The sequence below is a fragment of the Culex pipiens genome, chromosome 3, assembly GCF_016801865.2.
Source record: "Culex pipiens pallens isolate TS chromosome 3, TS_CPP_V2, whole genome shotgun sequence".
Classification (NCBI taxonomy): Eukaryota; Metazoa; Arthropoda; class Insecta; order Diptera; family Culicidae; genus Culex; species Culex pipiens.
Window position 1 is genome coordinate 119,099,972 of NC_068939.1, and position 22,966 is coordinate 119,122,937.

Here is a 22,966-nt window from a genome sequence, read left to right on the forward strand (position 1 = left end):
GATCATTTATATTCAATAAAACATTTTTTTCGTCAATTTATTTAGGGGAACTATACCCTTTTTCAGCCTATTTCTATTATCGGCCTATCAGCACTTTGATCACGAATTACAGCTTTCATAATGTGTTTTTGACTGTTCCAAAGTAATAAATAGCTCAATTAAAAGTGAGCAAGCAACTCTCCATTGTTGATTCATCTGAAAATGTTGATTTAATAGCGGAAAACGGCAAAAGTGATGACAATTGGTCGAACGGCTTAGAGTGATTAAAATGGGCATATTTCCCCTAATAAAAACAAACATAACTTCTACTTTATTTAGAATCATTATTAAGAGGCAGTATTTGTAGATTTTGCTTGGTTTGTTCTAGAGGTCGCATCGAGGAGCTCCGATTTGGATGAAACTTTCCGCATTTGTTTGTCTATACATGAGATGAACTCATGCCAAATATGAGCCTTCTACGACAAAGGGAAGTGGGTTCAAACGGGCATTGAAGTTTGAGGTCCAAAAACCATGAAAAATAATAAAATTACTCTCATTTGCGTAAAACTTCATCTTTTCTAACTCTCTTAGATGCATTCGAAAAGTCTTTTGAAGCACTTCAAAATGTACTATATACATCTAAGATTGGTTTGACCTTTTCTCATAGCTTTTGCAAATTACTATTAAAAATTTGACCAACACCCATACTCCCATAGGTCAAAAGATAGGTAATTTAATGGGCTATAAGCCTACGGAATTATCTTTTTTCAATCGCAGTTTTTCTCATAGCTTTTCGATTTTTCTATAATAAACATTTTACAACGTTAGTTTTTTGCCCTGTACTGCCGTTCTACGAATAATTGTCCCATGTCATTTTTGGACGATTCTGACTTTATATCATTTTTAAGTTTAGTTTTACGTATAATTTTACGTAAAATAAGGGTGATACAATGTTAACAGGGATGATTAGGGGCATATAGGGCGAATAGGGATCCACAGGACAATTATGCGTAGAAACACAGAAATCGATCGAAAAATTTCAATCGCGTTTTTCTCAGTTGCTTTTTTTGAACATGGGACAATTATGCGTAGAACGGCAGTGTAGCCCAAGAAGACGGCAGGAATCCTCGAGAAATTACACGTTAGCTTGTTTATTTGATTGAAATTTAGAATGAATTAAAATAATTTTTAACATTTTATTTAATTATTTAAAAAATCAAATTTAGGACTCGAATACTTCAAACTTAAGTGGAATTTCGCGAAGATTCCGAATATGTAAAAATTGACCCCAAAAAGTGCCGTTTTCTTGAGCTACAGGGCAAAAAACTAACGTTGTAAAATGTTTATTATAGAAAAATCGAAAAACTATGAGAAAAACTGCGACTGGCAAAAAAGTTAATTCCGTAGGCTTATAGTCCATTCAATTACCTATCTTTGACCTATGGGAGTAAGGGTGTTGGAGGCTGTTGCAAAAAGATATTAAGGTTTCAAAAAAATCAATTTTAACTGTAATTTGCAAAAGCTATGAGAAAAAGTCAAACCAATCGTAGATGTATTTAGCACATTTTGAAGTGCTCTAAAAGACCTTTCAAATGCATCTATGAGAGTTGGAATTGATGAAGTTTTACGCAAATGGGAGTAATTTTATTATTTTTAATGTTTATTGGACCTCAACTTCAATGCCCGTTTTAACCCACTTCCCTTTGTCGTAAAGGGCTTATATTTGGCATGAGTCCATCTCATGTATAGACAAACAAACGCTGAAAGTTTCATCCAAATCGGAACACCTCGATACGACCTGTTACACACTGATGAAAAACTCGTTCTTAAACAGACTTTACTGAAGTAACTTTTGCTCATTTTTGGTGGAGAGGTAGCTTATTCGGAGTACTTTCGTAATATGCAATAACACAGAAAGTGTCAAAATGTACATGATGCCTTTTAAAATGTTGCCGTCGAAATGTCCAACGCTGGAAGTCTTCGGAAACCGCTTTAATACAGCCCTCTGGTACCACTGTAAATGTCTAGAACGTTTGACAGTCACCAAAACCTCGAAGAGCCCACGCATTAGTATGTGTGAAGAGCCCACCGTAAAAAATGGAAATGGCGAACGCGAAAAAAGTTAACCAAAAATAATATTGTTGTGTGAAAAATATTACAAAATTCGGTTTAAGTGGTTACGCAAGTGGTCCGGTTTATCTTGGGTATGTTTCCGGATGTATATCGTGTGTGTATGAGGCCGGAATCGAAGGAGCTCTTGGATCGGCTGGTGGGATGAGCAACCGGAGAAGCAGAAGTAATTTTACCTCTTCAGAAGACTGGTACCGGAACCGGTTCTCGTTGTTTCGGAGCAAGAACCCGTCAGGAAGCTGCGTGGAGTAAGTAAAGAACCTTCCACAAAAGCAAAAAAGGATCAACAAATTTTAAGGAAAAATCCGAATCGACCGGGAAAATCTAGGACCGAGGATCGAGAACTTCTTGGAATCCACGCGGAAGGAACATTCTTAAAAGAGACCGGGACAAGCGGCAAGTGTAACAAAAACATAATTTGAGAAACGTCTGTGCACTTTGTTCATTATTCAAAATCTGACAGTAGACACCTTCGTTTGCTTCTTTGTTTTCTTGATGTTCGTCATCGAATATTTTGGTTTCATAAACATGGCGGCAGTGACAGAGGGCTGCTTTAATATCAATCGCGACGTTCCGGTGAGGCAAGCCGTGACAATCTCCTACAGCCGAGCCGGTGTGACATTTGGCGTCGTGTTTTTCATTTTTTCACAGTTTCATAGAATGCATTGACAGTTGAAACTTAGATTAGGAAAAATTCCGGCGTCGCCGGATGTTTCGGCTATCGAATCGACGACGGTTGAACGGTTGACCATGAATCCTTAGAGAAAAGGTTCCTCGGACAACCCCTGAAACGTCTACCTAGTGTAAGTGTGGACTAAAGTTTGACGCTTAGCTTGTTGGCGCGTTTCAAGTTAAAGCACGTGTTTTCCATAGTAATTTCCATGTAAACTTTAACCCGCTAGCGACAAGCCAGTTTTCAACCAAATGAGCTCAAATTTATTTACAAGGCGGCTTTTATTTCAGCCGGATCCAAACACTTTCACCCCCAAATAGCTACGCTAAAAATGGGCCACTTGGTTCAAAAGTTCAAGCATTATTCAGTCTTCAGTTCCGTCTATGGAAAAGTGAAACAGTCGAGTACAGTACCTCACCAGTAAACTGTTTTGACCAGATTTTTTTCACGCTTTTTGTTTTTATTCCCCTATCCGTACATCGTGTGCGATGCCTTTCGGCTGGTAGATTGACACCACACGAGAAGAAACACGCGACTTGGCTGGGCCCCGCACAGAACCTTCAAAACACAACACAGCAGAAAAAAATATAAGCGAAGAGTAGACAAAACACACGACGATGATACGAATATAAACTTATCGATCGGCGAGCAGAAAACCATCGTCCGCGGTAGGTTGATTTGACTAGAGAGTGCGAAATATCTCAACCAAGAAGACTTAGTCGTCGTCGTCGTCGTCGCTGCCGGTGATCTGCTGTAAATTGGTCTTCCTGATTGGTGCAAGTTAAAACGTACGATAAAAGGTCTTTCAAAGGTAAGGTAGAATAATTGAGCATAGTGATGTGTACCTATATCACATAATTTATTGAATTGGTAATTTTCTAGTTTCGACTCAAAAAATAAAAAATCCGCAGAATGTCGCTGTCCAGCCTGTACAAGCGTGCCTTGGTCAAGTATCCGGTGCTGATGCAGTCGGTGCAGTCGGGCCTCCTGATGGGAACAGGCGATGTTATCGCTCAGACGCTCGTCGAGAAGAGGCAGCTCAACCAGCTGGACGGCATGCGAGCAATTCGCTTTTTCGGCATCGGATTTGTCATTGGGGTGAGTGTTTACTTGAAAAACTAGTTTAATTAAGATTTTAATTAAAAGTGTGGGTGGTTTTGCTAAAATCGTCCAAAGCGAATTATTTTTGGGATTACTCTAACATGGTTAAAACTATCCGGCTCCGTGAGATTCGCGCTCGCACCTTTGGATTGGTGGTCAAGGACGCTAATCTGTCAGCCATCAGGAGATTCCGTAGTGATGGGCATTCTTTTCTTCTCATATTAAATACGCGAGCCAAACAATAGAATTTGGTAATTTGGATAAAATAGAGAAGAGCGTCACTATTTGCAACGATATAATTTAAGTTTATTCAAATGATACAATCAAATCGCCTATTCCACTCACTCCCTCCCAACAATCCTCCCGCCGTCAACGCACTCGGTTACCCGAGCCAGCAGACAGTCCATCAGATCGAAGCTGTTCATGGCGGCGGCCAACATTTGCAGCTTCCGGTCGCGGTTCGGCATTGCCAGCTGATCGCCTCCGTTCAGTACGTCTACGCTCACTTCGAACCCGGGTTTGGCGTCCTCTCTGCCCTCCTCGACGGACTTCTTTTCCTCCTCAAAGTGTGCCCTGGACAGGTCGATTGACTTTCTCAGCGGGTGTAGGAACTGTTTGTTCAGCTCGCCGACGTAGTCCCAGATCGACGTTCGGTTGGACTTGTCACGAAGGAGCAGGAAGCGCACGATGTTTAGCGCGGAGATGATCATGTCGGCACTTTCGGTCAGGTCGGTTTCGACGCCCTTCTTCAGGACGCACACTTGCTTCAGCAGAAATTCCTTGAGGCGCTTGCCCGAGTACCACGGGGACGGTTCTCCGTCGGATGCCAGCTCGGCGTTAACCAGATCTTTGTAGATGGTTGCGATGTACGATTGAAGACCGTTGTGGGAAACCACCTTGAACAGGTTCGTAATGACCATGTACCTTCCTTCCGGATCAAACTGCATGATGTACTGCCGAATGAGGACGGAACTCTGCTTGCGGTTTCGTTCACTGCCGGAGTACACAATCACATTGGACAGGCTTTCCAGGAAGGTTTTGTGCACTGGCCGTTCCAGATCGATCGCTTGGAAAGGCTCCTTCTGCAAGAGATTTTGCAATTGTCCAGCGAAAAGAATTGCTTTGTACTGAACCGCAGTTTTCTCGTGCTTAATCAGTTGAGTACAATAATGCAAGCACATTTCGTAAATGTACTTGTTTGAGTAAACTTTCGGACAGCTGGTAGATGGAAGCAAGTCTTCGCCAACCAGCAGGTAGTGGTACATTGCCAGCGCGAGCAGTGGACATTTGGCCTCGCTCGCGAAAACATTATTGTGGGACGAATCCTTCGCCTGGCGTTCCTTCCGGGGCGTGCGGATTCGTTCCTCGGTGTACTGAAGCAACCGTAGTGGATCGCCTAGCAGTTTTGCCAGGGCCAGTACGATGTCCTCGGCCGTTTGGCGAATGTAGGTTTTGGAGGCTGTGGGAATAGAGATATTTGATTAACTTTATACTGATTTAATTTTTTTGAAAAATGCAGAAGCTACTAAATCATTTTTAGAACTATAAAAAATATGGTTGGACTTCGTCAATTATGTAATTACCTTTGGCTTCCCCCCTCGATTGGCGTGCATTCAAGTACAGCAGGTGACCGTCCAACAGTCGCAGCATAAAGCATATTATCACATTCTTACGGGTGACTCCCATGTTCTTGAACGTGTCCGCCGGAACAGCACAGCTATCCTTCACTATCGGTTCCAGAAACAGCAGCACCGTCATGTACAGCTGCAGAATGCGCCTCACCACTTCATCACATTCAATGAGCCTCTCTTCCTTGGCTTCCGCCGAGGCCACATAGTCCGGCAGTTTAATTCCATTAATGTAGCTCAAAATTGTGTTGAAGCCACACTCCAGGGAACGGGCTTTTTGCTCTCCCAGCCGGAGCAGTACAACCTGCAACACCTTCAGCAAACTCGTAAACACTTCGTCGTTTTTGGTCGATTCAATCCGGTCCAAAACTTCGAGAAGAATCTCCTGCGGCGAGCAAACGCCCGCCACCAGCTTCAGCAAATCTTCGCAGCAGGTGAACCGGTCAAAGTGCTCACCCTCGTTGCCTTCTACCAACCCATCGGCCAGCACGGACACCACGTCCATGCATTCGTCCTGCAGCTGGGCCCGGTTCGTTTCATCCCGGAGCAACTTGGCCACGTCCTTGAACCGGGCGGCCTGCAACTTTTCCTGCACCGCTTCGACGAGAGACATTTCGCACTGCCCGATGTGCCGGTGTTTCAAAATTGATTGCTCACTGTTGTTTACGAATGGGGCAGAAACGTCAAAAACACGACGAAAAGAAACTAACCAATTTGGGTAATTTAGCAAAATAGACATCATAGACTGAAAATAAAGACACGTCACGCAGTGAAATTTACTTAAACCGTTTGCCTTATATTCTAGGGTCCCGGCCTACGCAAATGGTACGGCGTGCTGGACAAACACGTAACCGGTCGCACCAAGGCAACAACCACGCTCAAAAAGGTGGCCCTCGATCAGCTCGTTTTCGCGCCGATCTTCCTCGGAACGCTCATCGGGACGATCGGCGCCCTGCAGGGTAACAACCGGGCGGAGATCGAACGGAAGCTGCGCAACGAGTACACCGACATCCTGCTGACCAACTACTACATCTGGCCGTGGGTGCAGCTGGCCAACTTTTATCTCGTGCCACTAAACTACCAGGTGCTGCTGGTACAGAGCGTTGCCGTGTTCTGGAACACGTACCTCTCGTGGAAGACCAACTGTGGTGACGCGGGCAAAGTGATGGCCGTCCGGACGGAGAAGGTTGCTGCGTCGTCGTCGTCGGCGGTGGTAGTGGAGGAGGTCGAGGGGAAGGCTTTCTGAAAGTAAACCCCGGTTGTTGCCTCCGAGATGGGTGAATGTGATAACAAACAAAACAGCCGTTGCTGAAAAGATAGAGAGGTTGATCCTGCTTTAACGTGACATATTATTCCTTAGGGCGAAAGTTTTAACGATTGTTTGAAAATGTAGTATCAGTGATTCAATGAAATAAATTAACGCTAGAGCTATTGGTTTAGTTTGTTTATTTTTTCCGAACTATACAAAACAGTAAATCTTTCTCAGTAACTAGATTATCGTGGCCAATTTTTGCATACTTAACATTCTATAGGTTGCCTTCCTTAAGGTCCAGCTAGTGATGATACACTACCTTCCCTTTATTGAACAATCGAATGCAGACAGGAAACGATCACTAATTGTTGTGGTGCGAGTTGGGGATTGAACTGACGATTTATCAACTACGAGGCAGCATACTAACAATCCATTCTCTTTCCCCCAAGGTCTAAAAACTGGCATGGCGGGTGCCGTTGGTGACTGACGACTTTTACTACAGTAGTTGTTCGGTAACTGGGCTGAGAACGTAGCCCAGTCACCGAATGTTGCTCGTTAACTGGGCTGAACAAAAAATAACGAGGGGACCACCGATGCATAATATTTTCCAGATGAAATATAAAAAATAAAAGTTACTCAAATTTATTTACAATGCTTACTTTTCATATTTCTTTAATTGTACCTTGAAATTAAACAATTTTTTTAAAAAAAGTTTTTTTTTGTTTATTGAATATAATTGTTCTCCGTTTCGTCGAGTGGACTGTATTTTTTCGCGGCCTTTTTCCCGATTTTTCTTCCGGAGCACGGATCGAGTAAAAAACGCGCGTCTTAATTTTTCGGTTACACGCTAAAACTCTTATCGCTTTATTTTGAAGTAACTTTAGATACACGGAAAATAGAAAAAGGCTAAACAAATAAAAGTAATTACACAGAAGGTGTCAAACGTTTTCTCGCTCAGCGTACATCCTCCCCACGTTGAAATGCACGTCCGCGTTTCAATCCTCCTCGGTCGTCTCCTGGTCCAGCGGAAGCAGGCAAATCTCCGTCACGCCTCGCTTGCACTCCCCCTTCGCCGTTCGCAGTGTCACCACCCTGGTGATGTTGTCCTTGCCGGGATGCAGTGCGATTATTCGGCCGAGTTGCCACTGCATCGGCGGAGCGTTCGGGTCGTTGATCAGCACCAACGCGCCGGGTTGTATCTTGGTGATCTTGAACCACTTCTGGCGATTCTGCAGCTCCGGCAAGTACTCCGCAATCCACCTCTTCCAGAACTGCTGCTGCATTGCTTGCACGTGTTGCCAGCGGGACAGCGTCGACTGCTTCAGGTGGATGTAGGACGGCTCGGGAACCGCGCGCATCTCTCGCCCGATCAAGAAGTGTGCTGGGGTCACTGCGGACAGATCGTTCGGATCGTCGGAGCACGGCGTCAAGGGCCGCGAATTCAGCACGGCTTCAATTTGCACCAGCACGGTAGTCAGCTCTTCGAAGGTGAGTTTCTGGTTGCCGACGACTCGCTTGAGATGATGCTTAACAGATTTCACCCCCGCTTCCCAGATCCCACCGAAGTGCGGGCTGCGTGGCGGGATGAAGCTCCAGGTGATTCCGTGGCTGCTGCAGAACTCCTCCACCTTCTCGATGTGCTGCTCCTCGGCGAACAACTTGGCCAGTCGCTCGAGCTCGGTCTCCGATCCAACGAAGTTCGTCGCGTTGTCGGAGTGCATCTTGTTCACCAAACCTCGACGTCCAGTGAACCGCCGCAAGGCAGCGAGGAAGGCATCCGTCGTCAGACTCGAGACCAGTTCCAGGTGTATGGCTCGCGTGCTCATACACACGAAGAGGGACACGTACCCCTTCGTCATCATCGGCCTTCGTGCTGCGGTTAGCGACTTGATCAGGAATGGCCCTGCGAAATCGACACCGGTGTGGAAGAACGCAGGGGCTGGTTGAACTCGGTAAGATGGGAGGTCTCCCATCAGCTGGGCCGTCTTCATCGGGTTGACTCGGAAGCACGTCACGCACCCTCGAATCTGTAACCAGTGGGTGTGTAGTGAGTGAATTCCAATGACACAGGGGCAGGTTAGCGAGTGTGTTCGTTGAGAGTGAGACGATTCGGTTTGTGTCACCCATGGAGACCGGAGTCGATAAGACATTGATGGTCAGTAGAGACTTACAGTCTTGAAACAGAGAGGAGCTTTCGAGCGATGATAACTTATGACCCCGATCCAATTCAGGACTGATGTAAATAGAAAAATGTTGCATGCTAGTTTTAATTTGTACATATTTTATTTGTTATTTATTTATTTATTTATTTATTTATTTATTTATTCTGTGATGTAAATTGTAAAATTTGTAAATAGTAACGGTTTTAAATTGTTCCTCATCTTTGTTGGTTAGTAGGACTTTGTGATGTGTTGCTGGAGGCCGGAGTTGAAGAAACATTGAGGGCCAGTACATTGGTAAAACCGATTAAACAGCGTGGAGTTGAACACTTGTGTTACAACGATGAAACCTTATGACCCCAACACAACCCACACTGTGCGAAATGTCTCCTTTCATGTGTTCGTCTGCAGGACCTAGTAAAACGCATTTTTATTCGAGTAAATTCCTGTCAACTACTGCGCGCAAAACATAAGAAGTGTGTAAAGTGATTTTGTGAGAATGCAGTGGTTACGACGTAGGTTCAGCAGGACGCTACATCTTATTGAAGTGAATGTAAAAAAAAAATATTAGCTTCACTAATATTTTTTTACCCGAGTGGGAGGAGAGTGTAACCAGTGGGTGTGTAGTGAGTGAATTCCAGTGACACAGGGGCAGGTTAGCGAGTGTGTTCGTTGAGAGTGAGACGATTCGGTTTGTGTCACCCACGGAGAGCGAGCGCGACCACCCCGTATGAGATCGCCAATGAGATGGAGTAACGCCGCTAGCCACCACCAGAGGGCCGAAGAACATCGCAAGGATGGTAGCGGTGGCGAAAAGGATGATGATGATGATGGGGCGAAATATGGGACTTCGCCGGATCAGAGGTTCGCGGTTCCATGTCCTGCCGTAGATCGGCCATTTGCCCGGTGTATCGGAAAGTGTACGCGTCGTACAGATCGCGAAGAAAGCCGTCCGAGCTACGCTTAAAGCTCCGCGGCGTGATTAAGTGAAGTGCCGCGACTCACCAAGGAGAAGGACTTCACGGAGGACACGGAAAGACCGTGCAAGACACCCCAGGACATCCAGGTAAACCCGCAAACCCGTCAATAACCCTGATCTGTGCCCCGAAACCAACGCCCAGTGTAACCGCCATCTTGTTCCCCCATCTCATCACAGGACCCCGTAGTTTAGCTACAAAAGCCGGAATCCGCGACTCGGATCTCCCGGAACAACCCGTGGCTCGCCAGTGGTATCCCCAACCCGTCCACCGTGCACAATCGGTGTCGACCAGCGACCAGCCGCTCAAAGCTGAGTCGTGTGAGTCCTCCATCCGGGAACCACGAGCCACACCCGAAGACCTGCCCTACATCAACCAACCCTGCGCCGGAAACCGGGCAAGACCAGCGGTACCTTGGGGGACTGCTGAAGCTCGAGTCCGTCAACAAACTCGAGGACGCGCAGAGGGCAGGCAAACGAGGGTCCAGCGAAGGCTGCAGCAGCATCAACCCGTGCGTCGGAACGCCGACGGCCACGACAAGCCACCCCAGGCCAGCGAGCAGCGCGAGCAGGCCGAGGTCGGAGACAGCGATCGCGTCAGCAGATCCAGCAGCAGCGGCAGCAGTAGCTGAGGGGCCCCGAGCAGCAGGTCCGCCCACGGACAAGGAAGAAAGAGTGTTAAGGTAGGAGATAGACATTAAGGAAGTGGGTTAGGACGGAAGGAAAGGTCAGGTTTAGGAGGAAGCCGTGGCCAATAAAGTGACGACTTGACGAGAAAACCGAGGAGTTTATCTCAAAGCGAACATCAGTGTTTTCCTGCCTCGTGAGCATAATTTATGCCGACCCTGAGGTTCAAAAAGGGAGTTATTTGGACCACCCACTCACCCCATTGAGTTTTATGTTTCGATCCCCTTGCTTTGTAGCATAAAATAACTAAGAGGGTCACCCTAGTAGACCCGAAAGTTATAAATCACCTTCCGGATTGTCGTCTTCACGTTCATCGGCCAAAAACGCTGACGAATCAGCGCGAGCAGGCCCTTCTGGCCCACGTGGAGGTTCTGTTTGTGTTCGTGGCGAATGAACGATTCTGTGACCGGGTGCTTGGCAGGCATCAGGATCTGGTGCCGGCTGTCGTACGGCACGAAAGCTTGCTTGATTCGACCGCCAACTCTCAGAAGGCCGTCGTCAGGATCAATAAACGGGTTCAGTCCTCGCAGGCGGTGCGTGTAGTTTTCCTTCAACGCCAGCAGCTCGGCCTGAAACGTTTCCCGTTGGATCAGCCGCAGGGTCAGCTTCAACGCCGCGTCGCGTTCTTCGCTCGACGGTTCTCCCTTCACAAGGACTTCTCTTCTTGTGATGATGTAGTTCGCAAACCGCACCACCAGGCTCATGCTGCGAAGCAGTCGGCGGAAATCTCCAAGCTTGTCGAAGATCCGCAATCGCTGAGTCGGCCCCGCTAGCGCCAGACACTTCGTGGATCGCAATCCCGGGAGGTCCGCGCCGTCGAGAAGAGGGGGCTGCACTACCTCAATAGTGCGATTGTTCATCGACACCGGCCCGTCCTTCCAAATCACCCGTTGGAGCAGGTTCTGGGGCATCACCCCTCTCGAAATGAGGTCGGCAGGATTGTCATCCGTCGGAATGTATCCCCACCGGTACTTACTGGTCAGCTGCTGGATTTTCCTCACTCTGTTGGCCATAAACAGTTCCAGGTCGTCGGGCTTCTTCGCAATCCAGCTCAGCACCACTTGCGAGTCGCACCACAAGTTCACCGAATCGAAGCAAACATCGACGACGACGTTTGTCAATCAGTTCAGCAAGAAGCAGCGCACCTTCGAGCTCGCCCTTTGGCGTGCTGATTTCTTTCGGGACGTTCTTGACCTTCTTCGGGAGGAGCTTGGACTTGCTGCAGATCAGCCGCATCGTGACCTCGCCGTCCGGGTAGATGTTGCGTGCGTACACGCTTGCGCCGTACGCATCGTCCGACGCGTCGGAATAACCGTGGAGTTCCACGCGTTCGGCTCCTTCGTCGTAGACCCACCGGGAGACCCGGAAGTCGTTCAATGCTGGCAGCTGCTTCCGGAATCGACGCCACTCGTTGGCAACGCTCTCCGGAACGGGATCCAGCCAGCCGATGTTCTTCAAAGTGCCGACCTTCCGCAAGATCAGCTTCGCCGTTGTCACCACCGGACCAGCCAGGCCAAGTGGATCGAAGAATTTGGCAATTTCGCTGAGGATCTTCTGTCGCGTCAGCGGCTTCGTCTCCTCTTCGGGTGGCAGCACGCTGAAGGTGAACCAGTCCTGCGACGCGTTCCACGCCACACCCAGCGTCTTCACGACTGACTTTGCAGCCGCGTCCTTCAGGTCGAACGTCGTACCCCAGAGCTCCTCCGGGATATCTTCCAGAATGGCTGGATCGTTCGCGCACCATTTGTGCGCGTCGAAGCCGCCGGTGTTCAGCAGCTTGCGCAGTTCCCGACTCAGCAATCGGGCATCCTCCACACTCTGCGCTCCGCAGAGCCCGTCGTCCACGTAGAACGATTTCTTCAACGCTGCAGACGCCAACGGGAACTCCTTCACGCCGTCTTCTGCAATCTGGTTCAACGCCATCGTCGCGTGGAACGGTGATGAGGCCAGGCCGTAAGTCACCGTCTTCAGTTCAAACACCTTCAGCAGCTGCGACCGGTCGTCGCGCCACAGTATTCGCTGGTACGGCGTGTCTTCGGGGTGCAGCTCAATCTGGCGGAACATCTTCGGGATGTCGGTTGTGAAGACGTACCGGTAGCAGCGGAAGTTCAACAGGATCGACAGCAAGTCGTTCTGCACCGTTGGACCAACCTTCAGCGCGTCGTTAATGGACACTCCCGTCGTCGTTTTCGCTGAGCCGTCAAACACGACTCTCAACTTCGTTGTTGAACTGCTGGGCCGCAAGACGCAGTGGTGCGGCAGGTAGTACGAGGATCCAGGTGCGTCGGACGGACCGACCTCGACTTCTTTCATGTGGCCAAGCTGCTCGTAGGGTAGGGTAGTCATCAATGAGACACTTTTGGTTTTCAACTTTCAACGATTTTTCTATTTTTTTCATAAGCATGTTTTAATGTGCTTTTAGTTGCATTATCTTTCTTTTAATGTGTTCTAACATTGACCAAAAAATGAGATCGATCCGACATCTACAGCCAGAGTTATTCAACTGTCTCATTGTAGACGCACTTGGCAGGAACAATGAGACAGCTGGGGAACAATGAGACACTTTACGAAAATCAACATTTTTCTAGTAAAACATCATGTTTTTGTATTGTTCCATTGCAGGTGACTTGCCTTGAACATTTTAGAGCAATTTTGCCAACATGAAACTTTTAATAACAAAAGTTACACTAAAAAGTATTGAAATTATGTAAAATCCATATATTAATACCAAATAACTTAGTATTATTGGTTAAATGAAGTTTGAACTCTATAAATATGCCAAAAATAACTTTTAATTCATGTTTTGAAAGATTTCCATTGATTTTGAAAAGTTTATTGAAGAAAAATCAAAGTGTCTCATTGTTACCCATGGGCTGAAATGAGTGGGGAACAATGAGACAGCCCTGGATTCTGGGTATATTCAAAATTTTGGCCAAATCTAATGAAAGGACATTGTAGCCCAACTCAATCCCTATGGAACGTCGAAAGAAATTTGAAGAAATATTAGTTTTGGTGTAAATGGCAGCCTACGAGCGAAAAAGTATTTTTTGTTCATAATTTACTTTTACACCCCAGAATAAGACATTTATGAATAACTTTTTAAAGGAGCGTCCATAACCAAAGCCACTAATATGGCAGACGTGTATCCAGTAGACACACCTTTCCCCCAAATATGAGTCTGATTGGTTGAAACTACGACTTGTGAGAGCCATTTTATCATTGTTCCCCGTGTCTCATTGATGACTACTCTACCCTACTCGTGGATGAACTTGGCGTACTCTCCTTTCAGATCGGGTTGTTGGTCCAGCCGCCGCTCAAGACTTAGGAAACGACGGATCGCCATGTCTCGTGAGTCGCCCAGGTCACTCTTCCGCTCGTTGAACGGCAGTCGAACGACAATTCTCCCGTCAGGCTTGCGGTTGTACGTGCTGCGGAATTGTTCGAGGCACTCGTCAGCTGTCGAAGTCACCGGTCGCCGTAGGTCTTCAACTCCTTCGATCTCCCAAAACCGGTTCAGCAGCTTGTTCAGCTCTTCGTCCTCGTTCACGGTGCAGAACGTACGTGCGATAACGGGTGTACACTCGGACATCACGCCACCAACCACCCAGCCAAGTTCGGTCTCGCTGAGTGACGGGAGGTTCGCCGCGAGTTTGACCCTTCCAGACTTCATGAGGTCCCAGAACACGCCAGCGCCGAGCAGCAAATCGACGCGACCTCTCTTGTTGAAGCTTGGATCGGCGAGTTCAACGTCGCGGGGCAGATCCCATCCAGCAACGTCGATCGTTTTGGTAGGCACGTCGCCGGTGATCTTCGGTGCTACCAGCAGCTCAAGCTCGGCAGTGAAGTTGCCAACTCGAGACTTCATCGTCGTTCGGACCATGTGGTTGATTCGCGTAGTCCCTCCGTTCAGCCCACTTACTTGGTAGTCCGTGCGCTCCTTCTTGATCGCCAACAGGTTGGCGCATCGCTCCGTGATGAAGTGGTTTTGTGAGCACGAGTCGATCAACGCCCGGCACAGATACGGGACGCTGTTTCCGCCGTAGACCAACACCACGGCCGTCGAGAGGAGGGTCTGTTTCGTGGGAGCTTCGGTTGTAGCGCAGAGCGTCAAACTCTGCGTCTGCGACGTTCCGGCCACGACTGGTGGCACCACTTGAGGTCGGGAGTCGGCATTCGCTTTCGGCGCATCCGCCGCCGCCGTGTTCGGAGCGACCTCCGGCTTCTTGTCGGTGTGCAACATCGTGTGATGCCGCTTGCTGCACTGCTGACACGTGCGCGTCGACGTGCACGCAGCCGTGCGGTGTCCCTTCTTGAGGCAGTTAAAGCACGAACCGCACTTCCTCAGGTGGTTGTACTTTTCGTTGACACTCTTCGCCTTGAACTGCTCGCACTTCTGCAGGTCGTGTTGCTGGTCGCACATCGTACACTTCTCGTCACTTGCAATCACCAGGGTCTTCGTCTGCTTAACCGAACGTTGCGGTTTCACTTTCTCAACGGGTTCACTACACTGCTCCACCAACTCCAGCACTCGACACTTCTCCTTAAGGAACGCCATCGTGGCCGCGTAGCTCGGCAACTCTCCGGCCCTTCGCAGCGACTCCCACGACTTCCGCGTATCCTTGTCCATTCGCGCCGCAATCAGGTTCAGCAGCATCTGCTCTCCCAAGCCGCTCACTGGAAGCTGGAGGTTCTTCAAGGCTTCGGTGTTCTTGGCGCAGATCTCGATCAGTTTCCGGAACTCGAGGAAGTTGTCGCGGGTGACCTTGGGCAGCGAGAACAAAGCATCGATATGCTTGTTGATAATCACTCGCTTATCCTCGTATGTCTCGACCAAGAGCGCCCACGCCGCATCGTAATCGTTGTTGTTAATGATGTCCTGATCGATCACACCTTCCGCCTTCCCAACCAACGAGTTCCGAAGGTGGTACAACTTCATCGACGGAGCCTCGCCTTGGTACCGGTCCATCACGCTCTTAAACATACACTTAAACGAGAACCAGTTCTCGTAAGTGCCGTCGAACTTCGGTAAGGGCACGCTGAGGGGCGGCAGGTACTGCGGGGCAACCGCAGTCGCGGGCCCCGCCGGAACGAGCGCGACGCTCGGCTTCGAAAGCCTCTCGATCAACTCGTTGAGCTGGATCGTCAGATTGTTGTGCAGCGCCTCAAACTTCAGGTAGCATGCTCGATGCTGCTTTTCCTGCTCCGGTGTAAGAACCAGTCCGTAGACCTGGTTCTGAAACGCGTTGTACTCCCCGTAGCAGGCCTCCACCGTCTTCAACTGCAACTTCAGGAAGTGCAGATTCTTCAGGTGTTGGTTCGGTTGCTCCGGGGTCGTCCTGATCGCAGCTTTCACCCGCTCCAGCTTTTCCGCCACCGCGTCCCGCTGCCGCATCAGCACCTTCAGCTGCTCCTCCATCTTCCGCGCTTCCTCTTTTCGGCGCTGTTCTTGGAGCTGCTCGCTAATCGGCGTCACCGGAACCACTTTTTCTTCTTTTGCGTCTTTCGTCTCGCTCTTTTGAGCGTCACTTTTTTTCGCACTGTTCGCGGGAGTTTTCTTCTTCGGCGTCTTCTTCTTACCACCTTTGGGCGTTCTCAGCATTTTCCATGCTCGTCGCTAAGTGGTGCTACGCCTCGACGCCCCACAAACACTCTCACACGCGGACACGTCGACCACGCACGCGAACGACTCGGATTTCTCCGTCACTTCCGGACCACTTGTCCGTCTTCGGAACCTTTTCCGATCTCCCGGAACCTTTTTCCGGTCTTCCGGAGCACTTCCCCGGTCTTCCACCAACACTGGCGCACTTTTTCACGGCGTGGGTGCTACGCCCCCGACGTCTCACACACGCGCACACACGGACACGTCGACCGTGTTCAGTCGGATTTCCCGTCGAAATCCGTCAACCTTCGCGCCCGGACCACTACTACAGCATCCGGCTCGTGTAGGACCACAATGTCCTCCGTTTCGTCGAGTGGACTGTATTTTCCGCGGCCTTTTTCCCGATTTTTCTTCCGGAGCACGGATCGAGTAAAAAACGCGCGTCTTAATTTTTCGGTTACACGCTAAACTCTGTCTCTTTATTTTGAAGTAACTTTAGATACACGGAAAATAGAAAAAAGGCTAAACAAATAAAAGTAATTACACAGAAGGTGTCAAACGTTTTCTCGCTCAGCGTACAATAATTTTTGCATCCATTAACCCCTCGGTCATTTTGGTTTGCTTTGGTTTTTTGACGATTGTCTGCTTTTTAACTGGGTTACGGCCCAGTTATCGAGCGCCCGGTTAAAAAGCAGCCCAGTTCAACAACGCCCAGTTACCGAACAACTACTGTTTTGCACACATCGACGCCAACATTTCAAAAGGCGTCATGTACATTTCAATATTTCTGGATTTTTACGTATTCTAAACCAAAACAAAACTTTCTCTACTAAGACCAAATTGTGATACAAATGTTTGTAATTTCAAAAGGGGTTATGTTCATTTTCCTTAAATATAACAAGCTAAACCCGATAAACTTCGTATCTGAACCTTTTTGAGGCTATCCGGATATGATTTGAGGTCAAAAACCACTGACCTCTGCCTAGTTACGGCGGTAGACCCATCGGCCGTATCTTCCGGAAGTTCTTGGGCAACTTAAAATATCTCAACAGTATCTTTGGATGACCTAGAACATCTCAGCATATCAAATCTCTGGTCCCGAGACACCCTGAAGCTACGCGAGCAGTACCTTTAAGTCGAAAATCTCCTACCTCATACTTGCACGGCGTTGAACACATAGGCCTTAACTTGAGGAAGTTTCGGATGACCTAGAACATCGCAAACACTATAAATTTTATGTAGCTATATAGCTGACTTCATAACGATTCCAAAACACTCTAAATTTGTATAGTTAAGATGATTTCTTTTATAAAAAATAGTCTATGTCTCCGATATTGCCAAAATCCCATAAGCCCTGTGGCTCGCATATGCAACTCTTGCGACAAAACCGAATCAGGTGGAATGACTCGTACATGCAAAGTTGCATATGCTAGGTTTACGAGGTTTAACTGTATTCGTTGATGATAGAGAATAAAATGGTCCTGTTCATCATCGGAGGGGCAACCATGGGTGGTCTCTCAAACTTATGCTCAATAGTCTAAAACAGAACATACAAAAGCACTTTATTTCCATATCTTATCCTTTCTTACTTATAACTTTTGATGGGGTTGTCAGATCTTCAATCTTTTGGGGTTGTTGGAAAGGTCTTTTGATTACCTATCCAACGATGGGTTATATGATAGATCTGGACAACTTTTTCATCAAAATATTTGAGCTACGGCCTCAAAAAAATGTATAAATAACACTTAAGTGCTCATAACTTTTGATGGGGTTGTCAGATCTTCAATCTTTTGAACGCCCTTTTTACAATCTTCCGGACTTTAGTTAACATCGTTTTTTAAGCATAAGCATTATTAAGCATACTTAACTAAACATCACCATTTATAGATAGTGACTTGGGGGACTCCAAGACAGATCGAAAGAGACCTTAACGGTCCCAATCGGTTCAGCCAGTCCGGAGATAATCGTGTGCATATTTCGATGCCAACATTTCAAAAAGCATCATGTACAAATCATGCGTTTTGAGAAAAACGCATTTGAATGTTGAGCATCCATTTTCAATTACCATTTTTATATAAAAGCAAAATAAGATGTTCTAATGATAACAAACGATGAAAAACGTTGCTTTTGTTGGTACTTGATCATCCATATTCAATAAAACATTATTTCCGTAATTTTATTTGAGAAAAACAAACATAACTTCTTTTGAAATCACCAACGTCGATATCACCCTGCTGTCACTGAGGGGGGCGCTTTGTTATGATTCGTTTTTCTTCGCCGAATGTACATGGCGTTTTTTTCATGTTGCTTTTTTTTCGTCACGAGGTTTATGTAGCCTTTTGTTTGACAGGTTGACAGGGCTATATAAACAGGGACTGCTGATGGCAAAGATTTTGTTTATGTTACTTTATTTAAAATCATGATTAAACAGACTTTACTGAAGTAACTTTTGCTCATTTTTGGTGGAGAGGTAGCTTATTAGAAGTACTTTTAGAATATACAATAACCCAGAAAGTGTCAAAATGTACATGATGTCTTTTGAAATGTTACCGTCGATTTTTCGGTGCACGGACTCACACATAAGTTCAGAATTTGATTCTGAGTCGATAGGTATACGTAAAGGGCGGTCTACGAGGTCGAATAAAGAAGTTCATTTTTCGAGTGATTTTATAGCCTTTCCTCAAAGAGCTGAGAAGGCAAAAAACTTTGACCCTCATCTTTTAATTTCATTTTTCATAACTCACAAGAAATCATTATCAAACCACGTAGAATCTTTTGTGGCAATTTAAAAACCAAAAAATCACACTAAACATCAGTTAATCAAAAAATAGAATTTTGTATTTGTTTAGCGTATACTTTTCACTTTTTCACAACGAATGTCGAATGTCGGAGCACAATAAAAATTGCGGTAATGCTCAAAGTAAGTTCAACCAATTAAAAGTTTATGGACAACTTAAACTATAAATTTGAAACTGTTAGATCCAAAGGCTCTAGCCGACCATTGCGCTGAAATACTCTATTATGTATTAAATTTATAACACCAAAACAACTATCTCGATGCTCCACTGGAAATAGCCAAACTAAGCGCTTACATCTCCGATCCACGCCGCACGGTCAAATGACACGCATGGACTGTTTCTGGCCAAAAAACTAAGATTCGTAACAACAGCTAGCAGTGCCACGAGCCCGGGCACGCGTCACGCCAAGTTCATCGGGCGCTGCGATAGGTGGCAAAAGAAAGGCTCTCGATAATTTTATGCCACATTTGGGCTCCCATCCGAGGAGGAAATTGTAACCACACGAATCGAAGAGAGAAAGATCGACTTATATTTGTGGGTGCGTGTGTATAAAACGCCCAGCCGCCCCAGCAGAGGACATCATTCAATTGTGATCACCTGCCTTGAGCACACACATCAAGCACGGAAAGGTTAACATGAAGGTAAAGGGTGTTTGGATTTATTTTGTGATTAGATAATTGAACGGGTCGTTTTGTGATCTATTTCAGGCGTTTTTGGCAATTCTCGTGACCGTGGCCATGGTTTCATGTGCCGCAGCATCCAGCCGTAGGAACATCCGAAGCATCAGCGAGCATGGATCGCAGCAGCCAGGATACAACAATCACGTGCAGGAGCAGCAGCATGGGCAACATCAGCCAGAGCAGCAGTACTATGTGATGTACCAGCATGAAGATAACCAACATTACGATCATCATGAAGAGCAGTCCTCCAAGGGGAAGTGGTCTCAACCGGACGAAGCCCTGAACGCGGCCCAAGAATACCAGCACTACATCCAGCAACAGCATCAGTGGGAATCGCATAAGCTGCATCCCGAAGCTGGACACGAAGCTCACCACCACCATGAGGAACCTCAGTACGTCCACCAGGAGCAACAACACCAACATCAGCATCACCAGCAGCAACAGCAACAGCCGCAGCCAATTCAGTACAGCAAGATCAAGTACCATTACGCTCAGCTGCAGCAGCAACCTCAACATATCCAGCATCAAGAGCAGCAGCACCACGAGCAGCCCCAATACGTCTGGGAACAGCCTGAGCAGCAGCAGCAGCAGCAACATCACCACATCGAGAAGCACGTTGTGACCCAGAAGGTGCCCTACCCGGTTGAAGTTTCAAAGCACGTTGCCGTTCCCGTGAACGTTCCTTACCCAGTCCCGGTGGAAAAGCAGATTCCCCACGTGATCGAAAAGGAGGTTCCCGTGTACGTAGAGAAGCACGTTCCATACCACGTCGAACGGCAAGTGCCCTACCCGGTCAAGGTCCCGGTTGAGGGTCCAGTCCATAAGGACATCAACGTAGTTCGCGTCCCGAAGCCAATCGCAGTTCATGTCGAGAAGCCTTATCCAGTGTACGTGGATCATCCGGTGTACGTGGAAAAGCCCGTCCCGGTGCAGGTGTTCATTATGAAGCAGAAGAAGAAGTCCTTCTTTGGCTTTTAGTGTGATAAGTTTAGGCTAAGCTTGATAGCATTCATTGTTGATAGATGTGTAGCTTGTTAATATACCTTAGGATGTAGATAAATTATTTATATTGTCATAAATAATAAATGCACCTTTACTTAATTTCCTACTGAAAATAAGTTGTTTAAATGATTTATCACAAAAATCCAATCTTTGTTATTTATTAATAACCAATGATTAGTACTTAGTACATTGATTGAACAGCAAGCAAAGTTGTAAAACACTTGCGTGCATGGAGAGAGTTCTTTAGATTTTCGCCATTTTTTTTTCGCATTTTTTTAATTTGTATTTATTGATTTGGATGAAGCTTTGTCCATACGTTTCGTTTGAGCAATTCTCTCAGATTTCGGTCATTCGATTATTTTTTTGTATTTTTTAATCAGGCTGAAACTCTTTTGGTGCCTTTGGTATGCCCAAAGAAGCCATTGTGCATCATTAGTTTGTCCATATAATTTTCCATACGGATTTGGCAGCTGTCCATACAAAAATGATGTATGAAAATTCAAAAATCTGTATCTTTTGAATGATTTTTTAGATCGATTTGGTGTCTACGGCAAAGTTGTAGATATGGATAAAAACCACACTTAAAAAATGATACACGGTTAAAAAAATATTTTTAATTAAACTTTTTGTCACTAAAACTTGATTTGCCAAAAGCAATCTTTAGGAGCGGCCGTGGCTGACTGGTTACGGTGTTCGCTTTGTAAGCGAATGTGGTTCTGGGTTCGATTCCCATCTGCACCCAACGCGAAAAGTTAAGAACACATAAATTTGAAATGATGAATATGAACGAAAAATCAAAGTCGCTCGAGGCGGGGTTCGATCCCCCGTCCTTTGGGTTGGTAAGCAAAAATGCTAACCACTAGGCCATGACGACTTGGTGAACTTGGACTGGAATTAGGAAAATACTGTTACAGAGAGCGAGTTGTGGCGCTATAACCACGGCAAATAGTGTCCAGGGCATTCGTGGAAATACAATGTCCCATCCCAGAGGGTCCCGGAGTACCAAACCTTCTTAGCATGGTGCTCCCAACGAATACAACCAAATCTCGGAGCGTATGGTTGTGTGTCCCCACGCTTCTTCCTCCCCTGTCGATTCAGAATTGTGTTGTTGTTCGGACACTCTGTGCTCAAACTCAACCCAATTACGAGTCATCTCTGCGATACGGCTTTACGCAGTAGGCCTGGCCACTTTAACGCTTGTGATGTTTCAATGCATTCCGATGCAATGGCGCACTACAAATGTTAATAAATGACAAGAAGAGTGCTAGGCGTCATCTAACCTAAGGCACTCTCCAGGATCCCTTCGAAAGATTGGCTGCGCTAGGGTCTGATTAGATTAGACTAAAACTTGATTTGCCAAAAAAAACACAATTTTTATTTTTTGATACGTTTTAAAGGACACAAATGCCAACTTTTCAGAAATTTCCAGGTTGTGCAAAAAATCTTTAAACGATTTATTAATTTTGGAATCAATACAGATTTTTCTCAAAAATCTGAATATTGGTCGCAAAAATTTTTCAGTTTATTTTTATGTTGTAAAATCAAATTTGTAACCAAAAAGTACTTTAGTGAAATTTTGATAAAGTGCACCGTTTTCAAGTTAATGCCATTTTTAGGTAACTTTTTTGAAAATATTAGCAGCTTTAATTTTTTTTTAAATTAGTGCACATGTTTGCACACTATTGAAAACAATACTTTTGAACAGCTGAGAAAATTCTCTATATTTTGTTTTTTGAACTTTTTTGATACGACCCTTAGTTGCTGATATATTGCCATGCAAAGGTTAAAAAACAGGAAAATTAATGATTTCACCTAAACAACCCATCATTTTCTAACGTCGATGATGGTCCGAATAACAAAGTTAAAATATGAAACATTCATGAAATTTTCCGATCTTTTCGAAATAATAGTTAATGCAACAAGTTGCAAAAAGAAGATTTTTTCAGCACGAGTTGTACATTTATCCAACGAGGTTTACCGAGTTGGAGAAATACGACGAGTGCTGAAAAAATCATGTTTTGCAACGAGTTGCTTACAACATTTTTTGCAATTCCGTAAAACGCTTATTTAATGCAATTTTATGTCAAACATTCATGTGTTTAGTAAATTCATCGTTCAAAACAAAACAATATTGAAAAATGTTACTTTTCGATACTAGTGCTGAAAAGTTCAACTTTTCAGCACCCATTTCTGTGCTGAAAAGTAGAACTTTTCAGCACTGTTATTGAAAGGTATTAGTTTTCCATTCAGTTATTTTTGGTAGGGAAAAGTAATTTGTAATTTGTTGTTTTATTGGTTACGA

The 22,966-nt window shown here is 46.0% G+C and overlaps 6 protein-coding genes across 7 annotated transcripts; 2 read left to right on the forward strand and 4 right to left on the reverse strand.

Moving 5' to 3' along the window:
• Window positions 1–3,262: 3,262 nt before the first annotated feature.
• Window positions 3,263–6,946, forward strand: LOC120413953 (protein Mpv17). 2 transcript variants are annotated; one of them, XM_052710912.1, is made up of 3 exons: window positions 3,263–3,593; window positions 3,694–3,880; window positions 6,317–6,946. In XM_052710912.1, exons 2-3 carry the CDS (start codon window positions 3,695–3,697, stop codon window positions 6,755–6,757), a joined length of 627 nt encoding a protein of 208 aa, XP_052566872.1. In that variant the 5' UTR covers window positions 3,263–3,593; window position 3,694; the 3' UTR covers window positions 6,758–6,946. The 2 variants fall into 2 exon arrangements, with proteins under 2 accessions (XP_052566872.1, XP_039430890.1); XM_039574956.2 differs by having other exon boundaries at window positions 3,264–3,593; window positions 3,665–3,880.
• Window positions 4,168–6,288, reverse strand: LOC120413952 (glomulin). Its single transcript, XM_039574955.2, has 2 exons — window positions 5,467–6,288; window positions 4,168–5,342 (listed from the first exon to the last, which is right to left on the reverse strand). Exons 1-2 carry the CDS (start codon window positions 6,251–6,253, stop codon window positions 4,225–4,227), a joined length of 1,905 nt encoding a protein of 634 aa, XP_039430889.1. The 5' UTR covers window positions 6,254–6,288; the 3' UTR covers window positions 4,168–4,224.
• Window positions 6,947–7,758: 812 nt separating the features above from the next.
• Window positions 7,759–8,754, reverse strand: LOC128093389 (uncharacterized). Its single transcript, XM_052709955.1, has one exon. The coding sequence runs from the start codon at window positions 8,752–8,754 to the stop codon at window positions 7,759–7,761; it is 996 nt and encodes a 331-aa protein (XP_052565915.1).
• Window positions 8,755–10,845: 2,091 nt separating this feature from the next.
• LOC120413910 (uncharacterized) lies at window positions 10,846–12,931 on the reverse strand. Its single transcript, XM_052709956.1, has 2 exons — window positions 11,731–12,931; window positions 10,846–11,645 (listed from the first exon to the last, which is right to left on the reverse strand). The coding sequence occupies exons 1-2, from the start codon at window positions 12,929–12,931 to the stop codon at window positions 10,846–10,848; spliced, it is 2,001 nt and encodes a 666-aa protein (XP_052565916.1).
• A 907-nt stretch (window positions 12,932–13,838) lies between these two features.
• LOC120413911 (uncharacterized) lies at window positions 13,839–16,184 on the reverse strand. Its single transcript, XM_039574886.1, has one exon. It carries the CDS (start codon window positions 16,182–16,184, stop codon window positions 13,839–13,841), a length of 2,346 nt encoding a protein of 781 aa, XP_039430820.1.
• Window positions 16,185–19,233: 3,049 nt separating this feature from the next.
• LOC120413941 (sex-determining region Y protein-like) lies at window positions 19,234–20,665 on the forward strand. The gene is made up of 2 exons (XM_039574941.2): window positions 19,234–19,623; window positions 19,690–20,665. Exons 1-2 carry the CDS (start codon window positions 19,618–19,620, stop codon window positions 20,638–20,640), a joined length of 957 nt encoding a protein of 318 aa, XP_039430875.1. The 5' UTR covers window positions 19,234–19,617; the 3' UTR covers window positions 20,641–20,665.
• Window positions 20,666–22,966: the final 2,301 nt, after the last annotated feature.

What these genes read in the sequence shown, in the direction of transcription:
- LOC120413953 (XM_052710912.1), top strand. Translation starts at nt 3,695, where the DNA reads ATGTCGCTGTCCAGCCTGTACAAGCGTGCCTTGGTCAAGTATCCGGTG. An exon ending in GCATCGGATTTGTCATTGGG is followed by an intron (nt 3,881 to 6,316) that starts GTGAGTGTTTAC and finishes CTTATATTCTAG; the next exon opens with GGTCCCGGCCTACGCAAATG.
- LOC120413952 (XM_039574955.2), bottom strand. Translation starts at nt 6,253, where the DNA reads ATGATGTCTATTTTGCTAAATTACCCAAATTGGTTAGTTTCTTTTCGT. An exon ending in ATCGAGGGGGGAAGCCAAAG is followed by an intron (nt 5,343 to 5,466) that starts GTAATTACATAA and finishes CTATTCCCACAG; the next exon opens with CCTCCAAAACCTACATTCGC.
- LOC128093389 (XM_052709955.1), bottom strand. Translation starts at nt 8,754, where the DNA reads ATGAAGACGGCCCAGCTGATGGGAGACCTCCCATCTTACCGAGTTCAA.
- LOC120413910 (XM_052709956.1), bottom strand. Translation starts at nt 12,931, where the DNA reads ATGACTACCCTACCCTACGAGCAGCTTGGCCACATGAAAGAAGTCGAG. An exon ending in GCCAAAGGGCGAGCTCGAAG is followed by an intron (nt 11,646 to 11,730) that starts GTGCGCTGCTTC and finishes GCGACTCGCAAG; the next exon opens with TGGTGCTGAGCTGGATTGCG.
- LOC120413911 (XM_039574886.1), bottom strand. Translation starts at nt 16,184, where the DNA reads ATGCTGAGAACGCCCAAAGGTGGTAAGAAGAAGACGCCGAAGAAGAAA.